The sequence below is a fragment of the Leucoraja erinacea genome, chromosome 3 (genome assembly GCF_028641065.1).
Source record: "Leucoraja erinacea ecotype New England chromosome 3, Leri_hhj_1, whole genome shotgun sequence".
Taxonomy (NCBI): domain Eukaryota; kingdom Metazoa; phylum Chordata; class Chondrichthyes; order Rajiformes; family Rajidae; genus Leucoraja; species Leucoraja erinaceus.
This window is the reverse complement of record NC_073379.1, coordinates 37,382,633-37,402,101: the sequence shown is the minus strand read 5'-3', so window position 1 is coordinate 37,402,101 and position 19,469 is coordinate 37,382,633. Positions and strand designations below refer to the sequence as shown.

General features: G+C 40.9%; 1 protein-coding gene across 3 annotated transcripts in view; it reads right to left on the bottom strand.

Moving 5' to 3' along the window:
• ptbp3 (polypyrimidine tract binding protein 3) overlaps positions 1–19,469 on the bottom strand; it is a 72,761-nt gene that overhangs the window by 7,013 nt on the left and 46,279 nt on the right. For 2 of the 3 annotated variants that reach the window (XM_055632439.1, XM_055632437.1), the window contains 7 exons: positions 19,280–19,449; positions 18,711–18,857; positions 14,183–14,347; positions 13,731–13,841; positions 7,126–7,318; positions 4,611–4,682; positions 3,949–4,082 (listed from right to left, as the gene is read on the bottom strand). In XM_055632439.1, coding sequence (XP_055488414.1) covers positions 3,949–4,082; positions 4,611–4,682; positions 7,126–7,318; positions 13,731–13,841; positions 14,183–14,347; positions 18,711–18,857; positions 19,280–19,449 — 992 coding nt within the window. The remainder of the gene's footprint in view (positions 1–3,948; positions 4,083–4,610; positions 4,683–7,125; positions 7,319–13,730; positions 13,842–14,182; positions 14,348–18,710; positions 18,858–19,279; positions 19,450–19,469) is intronic. The other variant, XM_055632438.1, reaches the window with a different exon arrangement.

Below are 19,469 nucleotides of genomic sequence, written 5' to 3'. Positions count from 1 at the left end.
GGGAAGTTTTCAAATTTTGGAAAAATGATGGAATAACGAAGCAGGACAATGAAGGGGAAAAGAAAGAAACATTATAAAGTCAGTAAATAAATGTTCAAAGCATGTAAACGTATTCTACCTATCCCGCTTACACCCCTCCACAGTCTACAGACACTTCTGTAGATGATTATACACTTATCCTAATTATTATCCTAAGTCATTTGTTGCTCCTGGTTTTCGGGTCATATGTAACCATAAACCCACCACCAAAGAGAAATCCAAAGGCAAGTCAGGCATATTATTTATGACTTGCATTTAATTTTCAATTGTGCCCCATTCAGAATAACGACAGAAAACATGCAGGTAGATTTTTTTAAAGATTTGGAATAATTCTCAGCATTATAAAATTGAACACTGAAACTAAGTTAAAAAGGAATGAAGAAACAAAACGCACACAACTACATACAATTTATCTCACTAATTACTGCACAATGCAGAAATGTTTCCTATTTTAACAAAATATGTTTTTTATGTAGGTGCTTTAATTACAGGAATTGTATAATGCAAAGGTAGGCTATATTTTATTAAGCTCACTTAACTGTTAGGTTTGATCAGAAATCCTTAGTGACAACAATTGTACAAAATTTAGCTCAATGGTTCAATTACATTTTGTAAAAAATATCTTTAGTTATTGTAACCAAAATTTATTTCAATTTTAAATGTACAAAAAACTGAGAAATCCTTTAAACTAAAGGCATTGCCTGTTTAGAATATAGGAAATGATTACTTATGTGAATTTAGATGAACAGAAGGTTTAATTGTACTCAACTGTAATGAGAAAGTTACATTGAAATAAAAATGTGCGTGTGTCATCGGGATATAACATTCAAATTCCAAATGACATGAAGTTTGAGAACAGAATATGAATACATACAAGCATGCACACATTTGCACAATGAACTATCTGAAGACTACTAAAAGGATTCATGAATATTTAATGTGACAATTTCCGACAAACCACTGGTTAGCATAAAATGACTGTGCATTGAGTGAATTATTCACTCCAATTTAATTTAACCTTATTGTCCTAACATGATATTTACTAAATATCATGCAAGCGGGCAGTTTTACATTTATTCACAGAATGTGGGCATCCCTGATAAGGTCAACATTCATGCCAGATTACCCTCACTTTACATTTAATATGGGAAATTCCCATATCATACCAAAATTAAATTGCATTAAAAGCTTGCATTTGGACTGGTAGTACACGCACACTTCACATTTGCAGAATGCAATTTTGCTTACATTTGGCAGGACTTTGTCTACTTCACTGTGTTGCTAAAACATGTTGCATTGGCTGTTAATTTTCTTTTAAAATCCAAAATAAGTAAACTGTAGAATTCGCTAAAATCTCCCAAATATGTAGTCATGACTAAACCACAAGAACAATGACTTAGATTAATTGAACTATGATTAAAACATGAAGGTGCATATTTGATAATTATGTCTGTACAAATGACAATTACAGAATATCATCATGTACAATTCTACAAAGCATTGAGACATTGTGTTTTCTTGTAAATGTTTCATAGCCACATAGAGAAAAGAGCATCATCTGCAAGAAGAAAGCTCTGTTGTTGATTAGTATTGAGGACACAGGGCATTCGCATTTGTATTGGGTAATAGTAATAAGAAATCCTCGCTATAAGCCCAAATTAAATTACTTCAGCAGTCCAAAAATGGCATACCCTATGTCCCAAATAAATTAAGATATCAAGTGTCATAGCATATCCTTGCAGCTCTTACTTGAGAACCCCTCACCAAACTGTTTAAATTACTACCGCCCCATAGCCCTGACCTCCACAGTAATGAAGTGTTTTGAGAAACTCATCAAAACTTTCATTACCTCCTCCCTGCATTGAGACATTGTGTTTTCTTGTAAATGTTTCATAGCCACATAGAGAAAAGAGCATCATCTGCAAGAAGAAAGCTCTGTTGTTGATTAGTATTGAGGACACAGGGCATTCGCATTTGTATTGGGTAATAGTAATAAGAAATCCTCGCTATAAGCCCAAATTAAATTACTTCAGCAGTCCAAAAATGGCATACCCTATGTCCCAAATAAATTAAGATATCAAGTGTCATAGCATATCCTTGCAGCTCTTACTTGAGAACCCCTCACCAAACTGTTTAAATTACTACCGCCCCATAGCCCTGACCTCCACAGTAATGAAGTGTTTTGAGAAACTCATCAAAACTTTCATTACCTCCTCCCTACCCACCACCCTGGATCCACTACAATTTGCCCCAACAGATCCACTGACGATGCCATAGCCCACCTACTCCACACCACTCTCACCCACCTGGACACCGGGAAAGGGGCTTATGTTAGACTGCTGTTCATAGATTACAGCTCAGCGTTTAACACCATAGACCCCTCAAAGCTGGCCTCCAAATTGTACAACCTCCACTTGTGCCCATCCCTGTGCAAGTGGATCCACAATTTCCTGACCGGCAGACCACAGGTGGTGTGTGTGGGCCATCACATGTCATCCTCCCTCACCCTCAACACTGGGACCCCCCAGGGCTGTGTGCCGAGCCCTCTGCTGTATTCTCTCTACACCCACGACTGCAAGGCCATCTCAGACTCTAACATCATAGTCAAGTTTGCCGATGACACAGCAGTGGTAGGCCTAATCTCAAACAATGATGAAGCAGCCTACCACTCTGAAATCATCCACCTGGCAAACTGGTGTAGGGAGAATAACCTGGAGCTGAACACCTCCAAGACCAAGGAGCTCATAGTGGACTTCTCCAGGAAGCAGCAGAGGAGCTTCCTCCTCCTCAGCATAAACGGGGCCCAGGAGGAGAGGGTGGAGAGCTTCAGGTACCTCGGCATCCACATCTCCCAGGACCTGACATGGTCACGCCACCTCAGCAGCCTGGTAAAGAAGGCCAACCAGCGTCTTTACCAACTCATACGGCCGAGGGACTTCAAGTTCCCCCTCAGGGTGCTCAAGAACTTCTACACCCATACTGTGGAGAGCATCCTGAGTGGGAGCATCATCACCTGGAGGGGGAACACCACCAAGAGGGACCAACTGGCTCTGAGGAGGGTGGTTCGCTCAGCTGAGCGGACCATCAAAACCACCCTTCCCAACCTGCAGGACATCTACACCAAGCACTGCAGGTCAAGAGCCAGGAGGATTATCCAGGACCACACTCACCCCAACAACAGACTGTTTTCCCTGCTGCCCTCAGGGAAACGGTACCGGCTGCTCAGGGCCAACACGGAGAGAATGCGGAGGAGTTTCTTTTCCCAGGCCATGAGACTGCTGAACGAGGACTGAGTGTCGCCGCAACACCCCCCCCCCCCCCCCCCCCCCCCCCCAACGCCCAAACCCTCCTCACCAGCACCTGCACCCCCACCCAAACCCCCCACCCCGCCTCGCTACCATCAAACACACACACACATGGGACTGAACTGGATGGAACATGCTGTCATCACAGGTGTTCCACGGCACTTGTCACTTTGCTTGTAACAGCACTACTTGTTATGTGGTATATTTATGGGGTATATGTGGGTATTGTTTTATGTGGGTTATGTGGTATCTATGGGGTACATATTTATTATGTGTTATATGTGGGTATTGTTTTATGTGGGTTATGTGTAAGTGGGGAACCATGCACAACTGGACAGGCACTTAAGCATTTCACTACTGGTTATACCTGTATAATTGAGTATGTGACCAATAAACTTGAATTGAATTGAAACCCCAATTACTCCAAATGAATAGCAGAGCTATGGTTATATTATTCTAAACTCGTATTGCTTTGTAATTAGCAACATTATAGACTACAAATTCAACATGCAAATATGAAAGTAAATTATCACTTCTCTAAAAATCATTATAAAATAACATGTGAAAGAATGGATACATTACAATTCCTAATGATGGCACCAACCTCAGGGTTTAGGTTGCTGACCAGCAAAACTGAATTTCCTGCTGGGCCCATTCCATGCATTAGCCGACCACCAACTGCAGCGTGTTGAAGGCCAAGATGCCCAAGACCTCCATGGATCCCTTGAACAGATAGGCCTGGAAACAGCAATAACGTTGGCATTAACCATGGTAGGTGCACAAAGAACAAATCCCCATCAAAATGAGATTAGTACAAAGACTAATTTGAGATGGCTGGATGCAAAACCACAATATTTCCAACAAAGCTTTATATTCTCTAACAAATAATTCTTCCACACCTTAAAAGCCGTTGATTCAATGGAATGCCTACTTTTAGAAGCGCATTCAGTCCCATAAGATGATTAACATCCAAGTCTACTGTTGGAAAAACAAGCAGCTGCAAAAATCAAAATAAAACCTCTCAAACATGCATTTAATGAGAAATACAGGAAAATGTTAAGGGAAAAGGCAAAAGTCTAACAAGGCAACTATAATCTCCCCTCCAGCATTCAACAATAAAGTTTTAGTGAATGTTTGGTTAGAAATTCAGCTCTTTAAAGCTGTTATCAGGTTCCCTCGGCAGTCCAGTTTAAAGGCGAATGATTATTACTGTAATCATCTGCTAATTCATTGGAAGGTTATTATCATCTAATATATCATACTGACCTGCTTGTGGGAAGCCAACAGCAGGACCAAATCCACCAGCACCATAAGGATTTGAGATGATACCTGGTGCACCTGGCAAAAGTTAATTTATTATAGTTAGTGCCATTTTACTGCATACTCTGTTTTAAATTCTTGAGTCCTCCGCCTCTTTTGGAATTGATGCCCCAATATTGTTTCTCCCCAAATACTTTGTTCAAATTTTCCCTTATGAATCGAGTGGCTATTCGCAACTTGTCACAGAAGTTTACATGTGCGATCACTGTGTTACTAGCTAACACTGCATTTTTCAAATGATAGGAAACTTTGGGGCCACGTACAAAAGATCATGCCCGCATTTTTATTTAGTTATCGCACTCAATTAAATGAGCATTTAATTCAGCTACGTGAAAATAAATTCCAGGAGCAGAATTAGGCCATTCAGCCCATCAAGTTTACTGTCATTCAATCATGGCTGATCTATCTTTCTCTCTTAACCCCATTCTTCTGCCTTCGCTCCATATCCCGACACACTTGCTAATCAAGAATCTCCACCTGAAATCCGCCTTCGAAAACACGATTACTCCAAAGTGAAAATAAACTCATTTAGTTTGATAAATAAGTAGATTTACTTCAGAAGCGGAGCTTTGTTGCTAACTTATCCTTCTATGTACTGATGAATTTTCGGTACTACGAGATTATTCAGGTCACGTTCACCTCCCCAACCTCTTCAGCTAATTCAGTTTAGACTTCCACCAACATGTCTCCTGCTGCACCAGAGGACCAAACACTCTCGACCACTGCTACACGACCATCAAAGACACCTATCGCTCTATCCCTCGCCCTCACTTCAGTAAATCCGACCATACTGCGGTGCTGCTTCTTCCAGCCTACGGGCAGCAATTGAAGAGCGCATCCACAGAGCTGTAAAGAGCTAGTCGGGGGGGGGGGGGGGGGGGGGGGTGGGAACAACTCCAGAACCATTTGGGGTCTGTAGACTGGGCAATGATCGGCAACAGACCCGAATGAATATGCCAGTCGTTACAAACTTCATAAAGAAATGTGTTGAGGACTGCATCCCAACAAAAACCTTCCGAGTGTTTCCTAACCAGAAGCCTTGGATGAACCATGAGATCCGCATTCTTCTGAAGACCAGATCCCAGTCATTCAGGTCTGGCGATGCAGATGTCTATAAGAAGCCCAGATACGACCTTGGTAAGGCCATCAAAAAGGCCAAAAGGGCCCTGCTTTAAGCTGAAGGATGAGACGGATGTTCGGCAATTTGGATTGGAACACCAATTACAAGAAAACCCTTTGGTCTCAAATAAAGGGCTGACTGTATTTTCAAATGTCCTCCCTCTTACATTCTTTGGAAAGTATTACTAACCAATGCCACTAATGCTTCAATATACAATCAACAATATTGTACAAAGAGGAAATAAAACGCTGACTTGGGATATTCACCATCTAATTCAAAGAGCAACGCACTTGTTGATGCAATGAAGCTCAAATAATGAAAAATGTACCACTTGCTATCCTTATTTTTGAACAATTCAGTGTAGATGATCTGCACACATTCAATGGTTTAGTGCAGGGGCAGCATAAATGATCAATACTCCACAAATCATTTGTCAACTGTGAACAAGATGTAATTTCAGTACAAGTATCTTCAATTCATAATTTGTCTCTTGACACATCCAAAAATATGAACCAGTTCAAATAACTTAATTGATATATTATGCTATTCCTCTTCTATCAACTACAATAAACAAGGTCAAACAATTATCTATGCGCAGTGATTTAGTTATTATGAAGTCTGCGTCTATACCCAAAATTAAGCAGAAACATTTACATTCTGGTTGCAGATTAAGAATTCTTCCTTCAGAGTAACATTACTTACAGTAGGTCAAGCAATCAGATGCAATTCCAGGGCAATAGCATCTGAAAAAACTCAATTTAAAAGTTCATTGTTTCCTTTGGGAGAAACTACACTACACTCAACATGTGTCATAAAAATCAGTATTGATACTGATCATGAGGATGCTACCGGCATTTCCAGATACAGATTATACATTAAGCTCTGTAAGAAATTGAGAGGCAGTGTTTCTGAGACAGCAACAGGTCAAGGGGAAGTTAGCATTGATTTAGGTGGATTAATTTACTCGAGACCATTCTGCTCATTATGCCTTTACCAGCCTTCTGGAAACATTACCCATTCTTATAGCACTAATATTGTTCTCTTTCATGATTTTTTGTTCATTTAGATAAGGAGTCAAGATTTTCCCCAAGATAGCATTGAATTGGCTTTCTGCATCTCTTCGGGGATTGCATGGTGAAGATCATTTAAAAATCTTAAACAATCCAAAATTTCACATACTGATGCCAACTGCATCCCATTTACTAATTCTCCAGATTGCTGGCAATTGTCCTGCCTAAACTGATAAAAAATGAAAAGAATGTGCAATGCTAATAAATCATCAGGATTGTTTGATGAGCATAAGGGATCATCAAAAAAAATTACCTGTCATTATGTATTTACCTAGAAGTGAAGTTTCCTTACCAAAAGCGGCGGCCACAGGAGCATCAATAGACTGGCCGTCGCCGGAAGGAAGATCAAGGCGTGTAAAGTCTCTGCTTTTGTCATTGTTGTATTTAACATTAAGGCTAGTCAACTTTGAGAACTCTATACGTAAAGTACAGCAAGCATTGTAGATATTCTGCCCATCCAAAGCCTGAAGTCAAAGAGGAACAGCAAAATACATCGTTATTTTTCTTTGCTGATGAATGCAATAAGCCAGAGTTGGTTAAATCCCATTCATTTATTTTATAAACTATACAAATGACAGGTGCAATAAATTTAACTTTTTCTGCTGGTTATGGCTATTGTTACAAATGAATATAGGCTGTAATGCTGCACCAGACTAAAACTTTGCAAGGCATTTATTTCAATTAAAAATACTTAAAATAACATTTTACTAACAACTAACCAAAAAATTATCTCTTTCACTTTCATTTAAACCCATACATACTATATAATTTAAGGAAACAAATCAGTTAGCTCCCACGACATTCCACTCCATTTGAGAACAATAGTAAAAAGTGCAACTTAATATTTAAAATGAACTAAATATACTGAATTTAAAGATGTGGCAATAGACATGATGGAAACCATTCAGCTTCAAACCCACCATATCAACATTTTTGCTCAGTTGATAAGTTGAATCTCAGATGGGGACATTACAAAGCACCAAGCACATGGATATTTTGGTCCAAAAGAATATAAATATAAATAGACAGATACACATCCACACAAACCATCATCGGCAGTCACTCGTAACGAATATGACCGTCTTCTCCTCTCCATAGGGTCGGCTTCTTGTGGGTCTGCAGATGCCTGTGGAGGCCGATGCGCGATCTACACACCTTGGTGCAACGTGGGCAGTGGAGAATGGTGGCAGTTGGTAGTCATCGAACCCCCTCTATCTCCTTACGATGCTGTCACTTTGTCTCTGCGACACGGCATAGTTCCATTTTGTGACGTGCAGCTCCTTCCTGCATGGATTTCCTCCAGAAGCACCTGTCCAGTGCAATGTGCTCCCAGTTGCTCGATATGATGTGGAATTTCTTCAGACTCTTCTTGATGTTGTCCTTGAAGCGTTTCTTTGGCCCGCCGGGGGCTCGCTGACCTTCCTTCAATTGAGAGTACAGGATTTGTTTAGGGTAACGTGCATTGAACATTCGGATGACATGGCCAGTCCATCGAAGTTGGTGCTGCATTATTGTGGTGGTGATGCTGGTCATGTTGGCTTCCTCCAAAACGCTGATATTGGTGCGTTTGTCCTCCCAGCTGATCCTCAGAATCTTTCGGAAGGATCTTTGATGGTATTGTTCCAGGGCTCTCAGGTGCCTGCTGAAGATGGTCCATGACTCGGCTCCATACAACAGGGTGGAGAGGACAACGGCTCTGTAGATCCGCAGTTTCGGTCTTGGTCTTCAAAGACTCCTTTTCCCGAGTCTGGCGTAGGCTCAGCTGGCACAACTCAGGAGATGGTTGACCTCTGAGTCGATATCAGCTTTTGAGGGAACAATGCTGCCACGGTAGGGGAAGTGGTCAACGTTTTCAAGAGTGGTCCACTTTTATAGTGGGCTGGGTTGACAGCTGGTTGGGTGGAGGTTGATGTAGGACCTGGGACTTCTTGATTTTAGGCTAGGCCCATGGCTCTGTATGCCTTGGCAAAGGCATTCAGGATGCCCTGGAGGTCTTCTGCAGAGTGTGCTCCTATGGCACAGTCGTCCGCGTACTGAAACTACATGATAGCGGTGTTACTGACTTTGCTCTTGGCCTTCAACTTATTAAGGTTGTAGAGCCCACCGTCAGATCTTTAGAGGATTGGGATCCCCTGTGGCAGCTCTTCATCCATGAGGTGAAGTATGGCAGTAATGAAGACTACAAACAGGGTGGGTGCGATGATGCATCCCTGTATGACCCCCGTTTCCACAGTGAAGGGCTCGGACTCAGAGCCGCCTTTGTTCACGGCATTTTTCCTGGAGTTGGCGTGCTGTGAATATCAAGTCTGCTGTACCTCTGGATGGGCGGAAGCCACACTGTGATTCTGGGAGTACCTCCGCAGACAGTGGTAGAAGTCGGTTTGCGAGGGCACTTTGCCTGTTGTTGAGAGGAGCAACTTCCCCTGTAATAATGGTCATTATTAGAGCCTCGCTGAGTTCTGAGGGAAGTCTGTCTGAGACACACACACACACACACACACATATCTATTTATTTATTACTAAGGCTCTCATCTTGTTTGTTTGCCTGCGTGAGTGCGATATCTCAAAACCTCGCCAAAACAGTACACGATAGAGCTACAATTTTGGCCCATCTTACTCACCATTGTCCTGTGATGTAAATGAAACAAGCTTTGTTAGGATTGATGGTATATTTGACAAGTTAGTGACATTCTAAACTCTACAAAAATCACTTTCCAAACCACTTTTCCACGTTTTAATCAAATTCTTCCGTTTTCCATTAACAATGACGTCACAATGGGACCCCAAATCTCATTTACATTATTTTTTTTTTTTAATCGTGATTTTCACAAATTTTAAACAAATTACGTCCTTTTTCATTAACAGCTAACATTGTGTTTATGTTATTTTAAAGAAAAAATACAATTTTCATTGAGAATCTCATTTTTTTTTTTTTTTAAATCATGATTTTCATTGTAGGGGAAGGTGGAGTGGGGGAGCAGGGCTATAGAGGAAGAGGAGGGGGGTAGTAAGGGGAGGGGTTATGGAGGGAGTGACTGAGGGTAGGGGAAAGGAGAGGGGGGGGGAGAGGTGAGGGAGGGAGTGGGGAAGGGAGGAGGAGGAGAAAGAAGAGGGAGGGTAAAGAGGAGGCAGTGGGAGTGCTGGGGGATGAGGGGTTGATAGGGTGGAGGATAGGGGTTGGGATGGCGAGGTGCAGTTGGGGACGGGTTGCCGTGAATCACGACACAACGGGGATCTCTGGCGTCACAACGGGAACTCCTCAGCCGCGCCTGCGCCGTGGTGGAATATTGCCTTGGGGGGGACGGGCCCAACGGGTCCACACCTGGTCTAGTAACACATTAAAGTTAATCTCAGCGGAATTTGGTCATCAAGAATGGTAGAACAGCATGGCTCGAGTCAGGCAGATACGTAGAATCCAGAAGCTCAGCCCTTGTCTGGGTACTAAACTCTTTCAGCTTATGACGTGGACAAAAACACATTACAGGTTCAGCATGAGCAATGAAACAAACCACATGATGTTATTCAAGTGAGCAAAAACAAAAAGCAATATTGTGCTAGTTGGGGCAGATAGTTATTGCTCCCAAAGGCCATATGTTGTCTGTCTGGTGCTCAGGTTAAGTATTCTGCACTTAACTTTCAAGTGAATCAAGGAGAACAGAAAGTTCCAGCTGTTGTGGTTCATGTCACCACAACATGGATAAAAGAAAATGTTCTGGAGCAGAATGAGCAAAGAGCAAGCCTAACAATCAGAGCTAAAAGGATGGCAAAAATATTTATATTTTCACCTCCATCATTGTGCAAGATCAGGGACTTCGATGTGCAACTTAGATTGGTGCAGATTAAATAGGTTTTAAATGATGAGACCAAAAAAATTAATAGTTAAGCAGCAATGCAATTCAAAACACCAGCAGATAGACCCCCTCTTAAAAACAGGTGCCTCTAATTAGGATAGTTTTAGTTTAGCTTTTTTTTTTTTAAATGTTAGTTTAGTTTATTTTGTCCCGTGTACCAAGGTACAGTGGAAAGTTTATTTGTGTACTATCCAGTCAAAAAGACTATATGTGATTACAATTAAGCCATCCACAGCGTACAGACTAAGGACAACGAGTCTAACAGTTAGTGCAAGATAAAGTCCAATTAAAAATAGTTGAAAAGTCTACAATGAGGTAGATGAGGTCCGGACTGCACCCTTGCCGATTGGATGCTGTTAGATTCAGATAAGAGTCTTCAATTTCAAAGCTAAAGAAATTAAATGAAATGATAGAAACTGATAACCGCCTCAGAATTATGGAATGACTAAATCTAGTATTAAATCTCTCGGAATACTTAACTTTTACACGAGACATTCAAAATAGGAAAAGTACCCGTGACAACAAAGGATAGGATAAAGGATCAAACAAGCAAAAACAATGAGTGAAGCTAAGAAAAAGCAAGAAACAAAACATCTGGAGGAGTTACCTATAAGTCCCACAAAATAGCAGTAGTAATATTTAAAAAGGCAGTCAGAGGTAACAAGGATAACACTGACCACAGAGTTTACCTATTTATAGACTGGGAGTGCATGAGCGATTTTTTTGCAATGTGAGGAACAAAGTAGATACAAGGAACTGCGAATGCTGGTTTACAAAATAAGACAAAGTACTTGAGTTACTCAGCGAGTTAGGAGGCATCTCTGGAGGACATGGATGGTTAGTTAATCTGAAGAAAGGTCCCAATGATTGCCTATCCATGTCCTCTAGAGGTGCGGCTTGACCTTTCTGAAATACACCAGCACCTAATAATGTTTCGGAATATGTGGAACCAAGTTAATTAGGATCTTATGCTCAAGGTACATGGTGATAACACCATAAGATATAGGAACAAGACCTAAATCAAGAACACTGCCTTAAAAATACCCAATGTATTAGCCCCACAGCAGTTTGTGGCAATGAATTTCACAGCTTCATCACCCTATGACTGAAATAAATTCCTCCCTCCATCCATTTTGAAGGCAAGTCCATTTATTCTGAAGCTGTGCCCTCTACAGGCGCCTGCAGAATACCACTAGCCAACCAGAGAAGGCCCCCTTTATTCCCACTCTTTGCCTTCTGCCAGTCAGCCAATCCGCTGTCCGTGCTTGCGCCTTGCCTCCAAAACCATGGGCTTTAGCAGCCTTGCGTTTCTTTCTGAAAATCCAAGTATACAGCACCACTGACATTTTGTCCATCCTGCTTGTTACTTCCTCAAAAAATACCAACAGACATCCACCAGGCACAATCTCCCCTTAACAAAACCATACTGACTATGCTCCAAAATCTCATCCTTAATAATGAACTCTAAAAATGTTGCCTACCACAGAAGGCAGACTAACTGGCCTATAATGCTTTTATGCTATCCTTGACTTCCTGTCAGCCAGTGACCTAATTTTCCCCTCGGTATGTTTCTTCGTCTTTGGGACGAAAAGAGCCTGCATCTTCCAAATTATTACCAGAAACTGCTGCCATTGCTGCTACACTCTCATTCCTGCTGGGGTCCCCTTCCAATCAACTTCAGCCTGCACCTCGCTCATGCCTCCAGAGTTACTTTTACTCAACAGTAATACTGATATATCCAATTTCAGCTACTCCCTCTCAAATTGCAGGTTGAATTCGATCATATTATGTTTACCGCCTCTTAGGGATTCCTTCACCTTAAACTCCCTAATCAAGTTTGGTTCATTGCACAACACCAAACCCAAAATTGTCTTTTTTTCTAACGTGCACGATCACGAGCTGCTCCAAGAATCCATCTCGTAGACATTCTACAAATTCCTTCTCTTGGGACTCAGTACCAACCCGATTTCTCCCAGTCTATTTGCATATTGTAATGCCCATAACATTGTCTTTCTTAAATACCTTTGCCTTTTTTATTTCCGGATGTAATCTGTGCCCTCATAAGTACTGACTACTATTCGGAATGGAAATTGTCAGAATGGAAAATATTATTTTAGCTTAGTTTTATTTTATTTTAGTTTGGAGATATAGCATGGAAACTGGCCCATCAACCCACTGAGTCCACACGAATCATTGGTCATCGTATACTTGTTCAATGTTATTGCACCTTCAACAATAGGGGCAAATTACAGAAGCCAATTAACCTACAAACCTGCTCAATTTTGGAATGCGGGAGCAAACCAGAGCACCTGGAGAAAACCTACGTGGTCAAAGGGAGAACGTACCAATACCACACAGACCGCACCCATAGTCAGGGTTGAACCTGTCTCTGGCAGAGAGACAGCAGCTCCATCATTGCACTGTGGCATAAATGTTAACCATATCTGTTCCTTAACCATATTCCGACTAGCCAAATGAGGATATGCAATACCGAGTTTTCATTTTACATCGCTAAATCTGACAGGAAACAAGCATTGGTTGATAATTATATGCGTTACAGCAAATAAAAGTATCCATTCGGGCACAAAAATCCAACAGGCGAAAAGGTTCTAACGAATAGCTAACAGAATACCATTAGAACAAAAGGAAGAGGTTTATAACATTACCAGAGAAAGTGAGGTTAACTGAATTCTGGAATTCACCCTGAACAAAGACTGGATAAAATCCAAGTGAGCAATTAGCAAGATACAGACTTTAAAAAGGGGAGACTTTTGTTCGGCAATGCCAGAATGCATGTCGTGGGCAAAGTGTCAATTTTATTTATTAACAGAAAATATATCATAGATGAGCCTCTATCTCTTATATTCTAATATGACATTATTAGTGTTCTCAAAGACGTTATATTTAAATTATTTTCTGTAAATTTCTCAATTCTTTTCACAACTTTCAAAACAATAACCTTGCATTCAGAAGACCAAATGCCCAAACAGCAAACAAGTTGATTTCAGCTCTACACATTACTAACCATCTTAGCATGATGTGCATGCATAGGATCAGCATACTGAAGGAGTGCCTGGAATTGATTGTTCTTTGTGAAAGTGATGATTTTTAGCACAGTTCCATACTTGGTAAATATCTGTTGGGAGTAAAACAAAAATTGCATCAGAATAAGAATAGTAATTTGATTTAGTTAGCTGCCTTTGGATATAAATAGAATCAAAACTTAATTACAAAGCAAGCATCAATACTGTTGGTTTTAAAAGTTGTACAAGGGTTACAGTATATACACATGTTAACGAACTAAATAACTAAACATTAAAACATACTATGAAGTTAATTGAAAGTTTTCTGCCAATAGCATCATTCCCAAAACAAAATGAAAAGGAAGATTTGAAATGGAAACGATGTAAATTAAATCAATCCTTATCACTTGCAGAAGATTTGTCATACAAGGTGAAAAGTCTGTCAATTCTTTACCTGATGCAAAACTTCCAGAGTAACAGGATAAAAGAGGTTCTCCACAATAATGCGCAAGACAGAACTTTGGCCAGCGAGCACCGCTCCCTCACTGATTGTGCTGCCTGTCATTGACATATTACCGGTATGTACTGCATTTAATGCTTGCAAAGCAGCTTGGGTGCGCTGTGAAAATAAAACATTAAGGGCAACATTTTTGTGAAAATTATAAGAACAAAACATTTTTTTAAACATTCAGAATTAAGGACACAAACACACCTGTGTTTCTGGAACAGGCTCCAACAGAAAAGCGACATTAGTTTACAGAATACAAAATGAGTAACTGCCAGCAGAACGAAAGACGCCATTAATTTATTTCCATATTACATTGCTCAAAGTTTTGTTTATTGTTACATGTACCGAGGCATAGCAAAAAGCTTTTTGTTGCATGCGATCCAACCAGTGGAAGGACTACACATGATTGCAATTGAGCCGTCCACAACGCACAGAGACTGGATAATGGGAATAACGTTTAGTGCAAGATAAAGTCCTGTAAAGTCTGATTAAAGATAGCCCGAAGGTCTCCAATGAGGTAAATGGTAGCTCAAGACTGCTCTCTAGTTGTGAATACAATGGCTCAGTTGCCTGAAAACAGCTGGGAATAAACTGTCCCTGAATTTGGAGGTATACGTTTTCACATTTCTGTGCCTCTTGCCTGATGGGAGAGGGAGCAGAGGGAGACTCATCCTTGATTATGTCAGTGGCCTTGACGAGGAAGCATGAAAGTTACTGGGAGGGTGGTTGGTTTGTGTGATGGTCTGGGATGCATCCCAAATCTTGTAATTTCTTGCAGTCTTCGATGGAGCTGTTCCCAAACCACACCGCAATGCATCCCGATAAAACACTTTCTACAGTGCATGTGTAGAAGTTAGTGAGAGTTGTTGGGGACATTCCTAAGCCTTCTAAGAAAGTAGAGGCTTTGGTGTGCTTTCTTGGCCATTGTTTCAATATGGCCTGTCCAGGGCAAATTGCTGGTGATATTTACTGCTTAAGGGGCAGCCCCACTGTGGCGACCTAATCCACGAGTTAAGAGTGCCTTCGACCTTCAAGTTAGAGGGCACTCGCCTGGAAAACCTCGAGCTGGACTGACCGTCCGCGTTGAAACCGCGAACTGGATCGATCGACCGCACACACATCCCGCAACGGTGGGGGCCAGGGAAAGCGGGGGGGAACGCTGTCTGAAATTCACACCCGCAATGAAGAGGAAGGTAAACGGCTGCCACAGTGTACGGCAAGTCCTTTAAAGAGCCGGGGGGGGGGGGGGGGGGGGGGGGGGGGGGAGAAAGAAGATGGGGAGGAGACACTTTTAAGAAGTACTAGACCAAGGGCAAACCCGTTGGGTCTGCTCCCCCAACACAGCCGTTCCCTACCCGTAGCCCCCACGGGAGACGTGGTCCTCCAACTCAAGCTGCTCAGGAATGAGCAGTGCGGCTGGTTTTAAATGGCGTCTTTGAGTCAAAATGCCCGATCAGCGAAGGAGATTGCCTACGGCTGCCCTCGACTGCCTGTGACTAAATAGCGACCCCACTCCACTATGAGTCAAAAAGAACCATGCCGACCAAATTTTACTCGCGGAAAATATTTCAACATACTGGAAGTTTTTCCGCGACCCAAGGCCACGAGTATTCGGGAACTTCCCTCGAGCATGAGGAGAGTTCCAGTGACTTCATAGGACCTCGTGCCGACCATGCTGCGAGTTTGAATCGAGGGAAAACTCGTCTAGACTCGCAGATTAGGTCGCCGCAGTGGGACAGCCCCATAAGAAGTTTTCATCCATCTCTACTTCACCGCCATCAATGTGAACTCTTAAGTATGTGAAGTTGTTCACCATCTCAAGGCTCTTAATCTCCTTCCTGTACTCTGTCTCATCATTATTTGATATCCAGCCCACTACGGTGGTGTCATCCGCAAATTTGTAAAGTTAGAATTGTAGTTGGCTGCAGATTTGTGGGTGCATAAGGAGTAAAGAAAGGGGCTGATAACACATCCTTATGGAGCACTAGTGTTGAGGAATATCAGAGAGGATGATTTGTTCCCTATGCTCAATGATTGTGGTATGTTGGTCAGGAAGTCGAGGATCCAGTTGCAGAGATGAATGCTGACTCCTTGGATGGGACAATGGTATTAAAAGCAGGGCTGCAGTCTGCCTCTCTTATCCAGGTGTTCCAGGAACGAGTGCAAGGCCAAAGAGATGGTATTGATATAGACTGTAATTAATGAGTTCCATAACAAACCTCTCAAAGCATTTCATGATAGTGGATGTCAAGCCACTGGCCGGTAGTCAGTAATTCGTGGGATCTCGCTTTTCTTTTGTGCATTAGTGTTAAACAGAAATGTTCGGACAAAATATATTACCATGGATCAATCAGGAATTAGTGTGTAGCTAAAGATTGGGTGGGAAATAGATTTTAAACAGCTTTCTGAAAAAAAAGCTGTTTAAAAAGAGTTTAAAACAATGATTGCCTTGGACAATAGGCATTTTAATAGGACAACTGTGAACGATTAATTCATTAAGATATGCTTATGATCATGCAAGTGTATTTGCTGTTTGAAATGGGCCATAATTTGAAATACAACATTACATACAATTGCCCTCAATCAAATTGTACGTTCGTTTAATTCAACTTGTACTGTTTGGTAAAATACCTTGACTACATTCTTGCCATTCACCTTACATGTAATGCAAAGGAAGTGAACAAACATTTCCTCTTGACTTCAGGTGGTTGATATACACAATAATTTGAGGACAGTTGGCAACAGATAGTTTAATCTAACTGTGACAGTGCAAATGTGCTGGAAAGTAAAGATGACAAAAGCTCACTTAAATTTGACATTGATCAATGCTGCACAGCCTTCGCATTCATGCAAAAGATTTGGAGTCAAGTGTTGGTGAACATATCAATTATTGTTGTTCACCATCCCGGGGGGTAAATAGCATAGGTTGGAACTGCAGATGCTGGTTTACATTGAAGGCCAACACAAAATGCTCAAGTAACTCGCAGCATCTCTGTGACGTTTCGGATGGAGACCCTTTTCTGAAGACCACACCTTGGCCTAGTGTTAAGTTATCTCTTGCAGAGACCTAATAAAATTGTAATGAATGGGATTTGATAAAACATTTCTTCCTCTGTGTCCGCATGTGAATGTAGTATAATGAACCTCTGCTCGTATAGATTTGTAAACTCTGTATTTCATCTTGACTGGGTAGGCCTTCCATTAACTATATACCTAAAAGTTTGTATTCTTGTGTCACCAGCACAGATGTTTGAACAGTTATCCATTAAACAATCTGAAATACTGATTGCCAAAGAAAACAGGTGGGAAGGAGGGGAGAATCAAATTATTTTTAATCTCATTTTTCATTCTCCTGCCGTACCACATATCCTCCCCAAGCATTTTAATCCTGCAGCTAAATCAAGCTTCCCAGCAAGAGCTCGCAAATTCTACGTGGAGGATCAAATACAAATGAAGTGTAATTGATCTTAATATTATTGAGTCCTTGATTTGGGCAGGGCAAATAGAACATTACTCTGTAACAATGAGTGTACACTAAGCTAATTTGTAAAGTACAAAAGCAGGGATTGCTTGAAACCAACTCTCAATTTTGTTTATCCTTCATTTAATGCAATTTTAGAACAACAGTACATCACAGGAAATGACCAATGTATTTTCTGCCCCTCCTTACACATCACCAACCATTCATCTCTGCTTCTAATATTTTCATTTTCTATTTCATGTCAACCCAACAGCTGCTGGCCAGGTACCTAGCAGAAAAGTAGGTACTTTATAATTCTACAAATATTGCAATAAGCATCAGCTCCACTGAAACTAAAACCTACAGACTTCGGAGCACTCAAATTCCACTTGATATTCACCTCACAACTTAATTTGCTTTCAAGGTTGTTTTCTTACTGCCAACTGTCAAAGTTTTCTCGTGCTATACATCTTTTTTCAAAATAACGTTTCCCCTCTGTTCCATCCTTACTCTCTGCATCCATGTTAGCAAGATTTGTGTTTTGACATATCGTGGGTAAACACATTTCCTTTTACTCATTCAGCAAATATACCATGTAATATTCAGCCAAAAGTTCTGGCTTCTCCCCGATTGCCTGTCCTATTACATATGGGGAAAGAAACATAATGACATGGGGAAATGTGAGGTATGAATGGATGTCCTTGACCAGTGTTGACATGATGACATTTCTACAAGGTTGAATGTTCTCATATTGAAAAACCCAAGATTGGTGCCTGTGATACTGTGTATAGTTATTCAAGATTGGACTTGAGTTCAAAGTATTTGACAATTCAAAATTGATCTTCAGAGAAGTATGCTGAGAACCAAGTCATTAGTCATGTCAGAATTTTCCTGTCAATACCCAAAATTCCTTATAACAGTAAAAACCTCCCCTCCCCCTAACAACATCAACATCAACATCAGCCTTTTACTCATTTTACCCCGCAGATTTTTCACACACCAAGGAACACTTACAGCTTGGTTGGGCAAGTTGTCTGTCTTCAATTCCCGGTGGTTGGAATACTGGATATATATGGGCTGATTACGGAGGTGTGGAGTGACTGTAGTGTAATAGTTCACCATAGTAACGGCTGCTTCTTCTGAAGCCATTTCAAGGAAAGCCTGCAGCAGCAGCAGAGAGGGAGCGAGAAGAAAGAGTGGAAAATATTAACTTGCTAAAAGACAATAAAAAGCACAAATCAAATATAAACATTGCACTCCAGTCACATCTAATCCAAAAATGAACTACATTATATGAATTCTGCATATTTCCCACAGCTATTTCGCGCAATTAAACAATGAACTACTCCAGTACATGTTATAATTTAAATTGGGCAAATAATGTAAGGAAAATCATAATTAATTTTACCTTGAATTGTACAGGTAAAATTATTAACAAGGCTGTTTTAAAATGCCTAGGACAGTTACAGAACGACGTGACAATATATATTGTTAAAACAACATTTAAAAATAATGTTCATTTCAAAAGGCAGAAGTTTAAATTAAATTTAAATTCATTGCAAACTTCTCACTTTTGCACATACCTGATTTTTGCCTTTCAACATCAATAGATTAGTGACTTTGCCAAATGGTATGCCTAATGAAAGAACTTCTGCTTCTGAAATCTCATATGGAATCTTCCGAATATGAAGAACACGAGAGGGAGGGTTGGGAGATCCGTCTCCTTTAAATTTCTTTGTGTTGTTTCCATTAGCTTGAGATAAGTGGGAAACA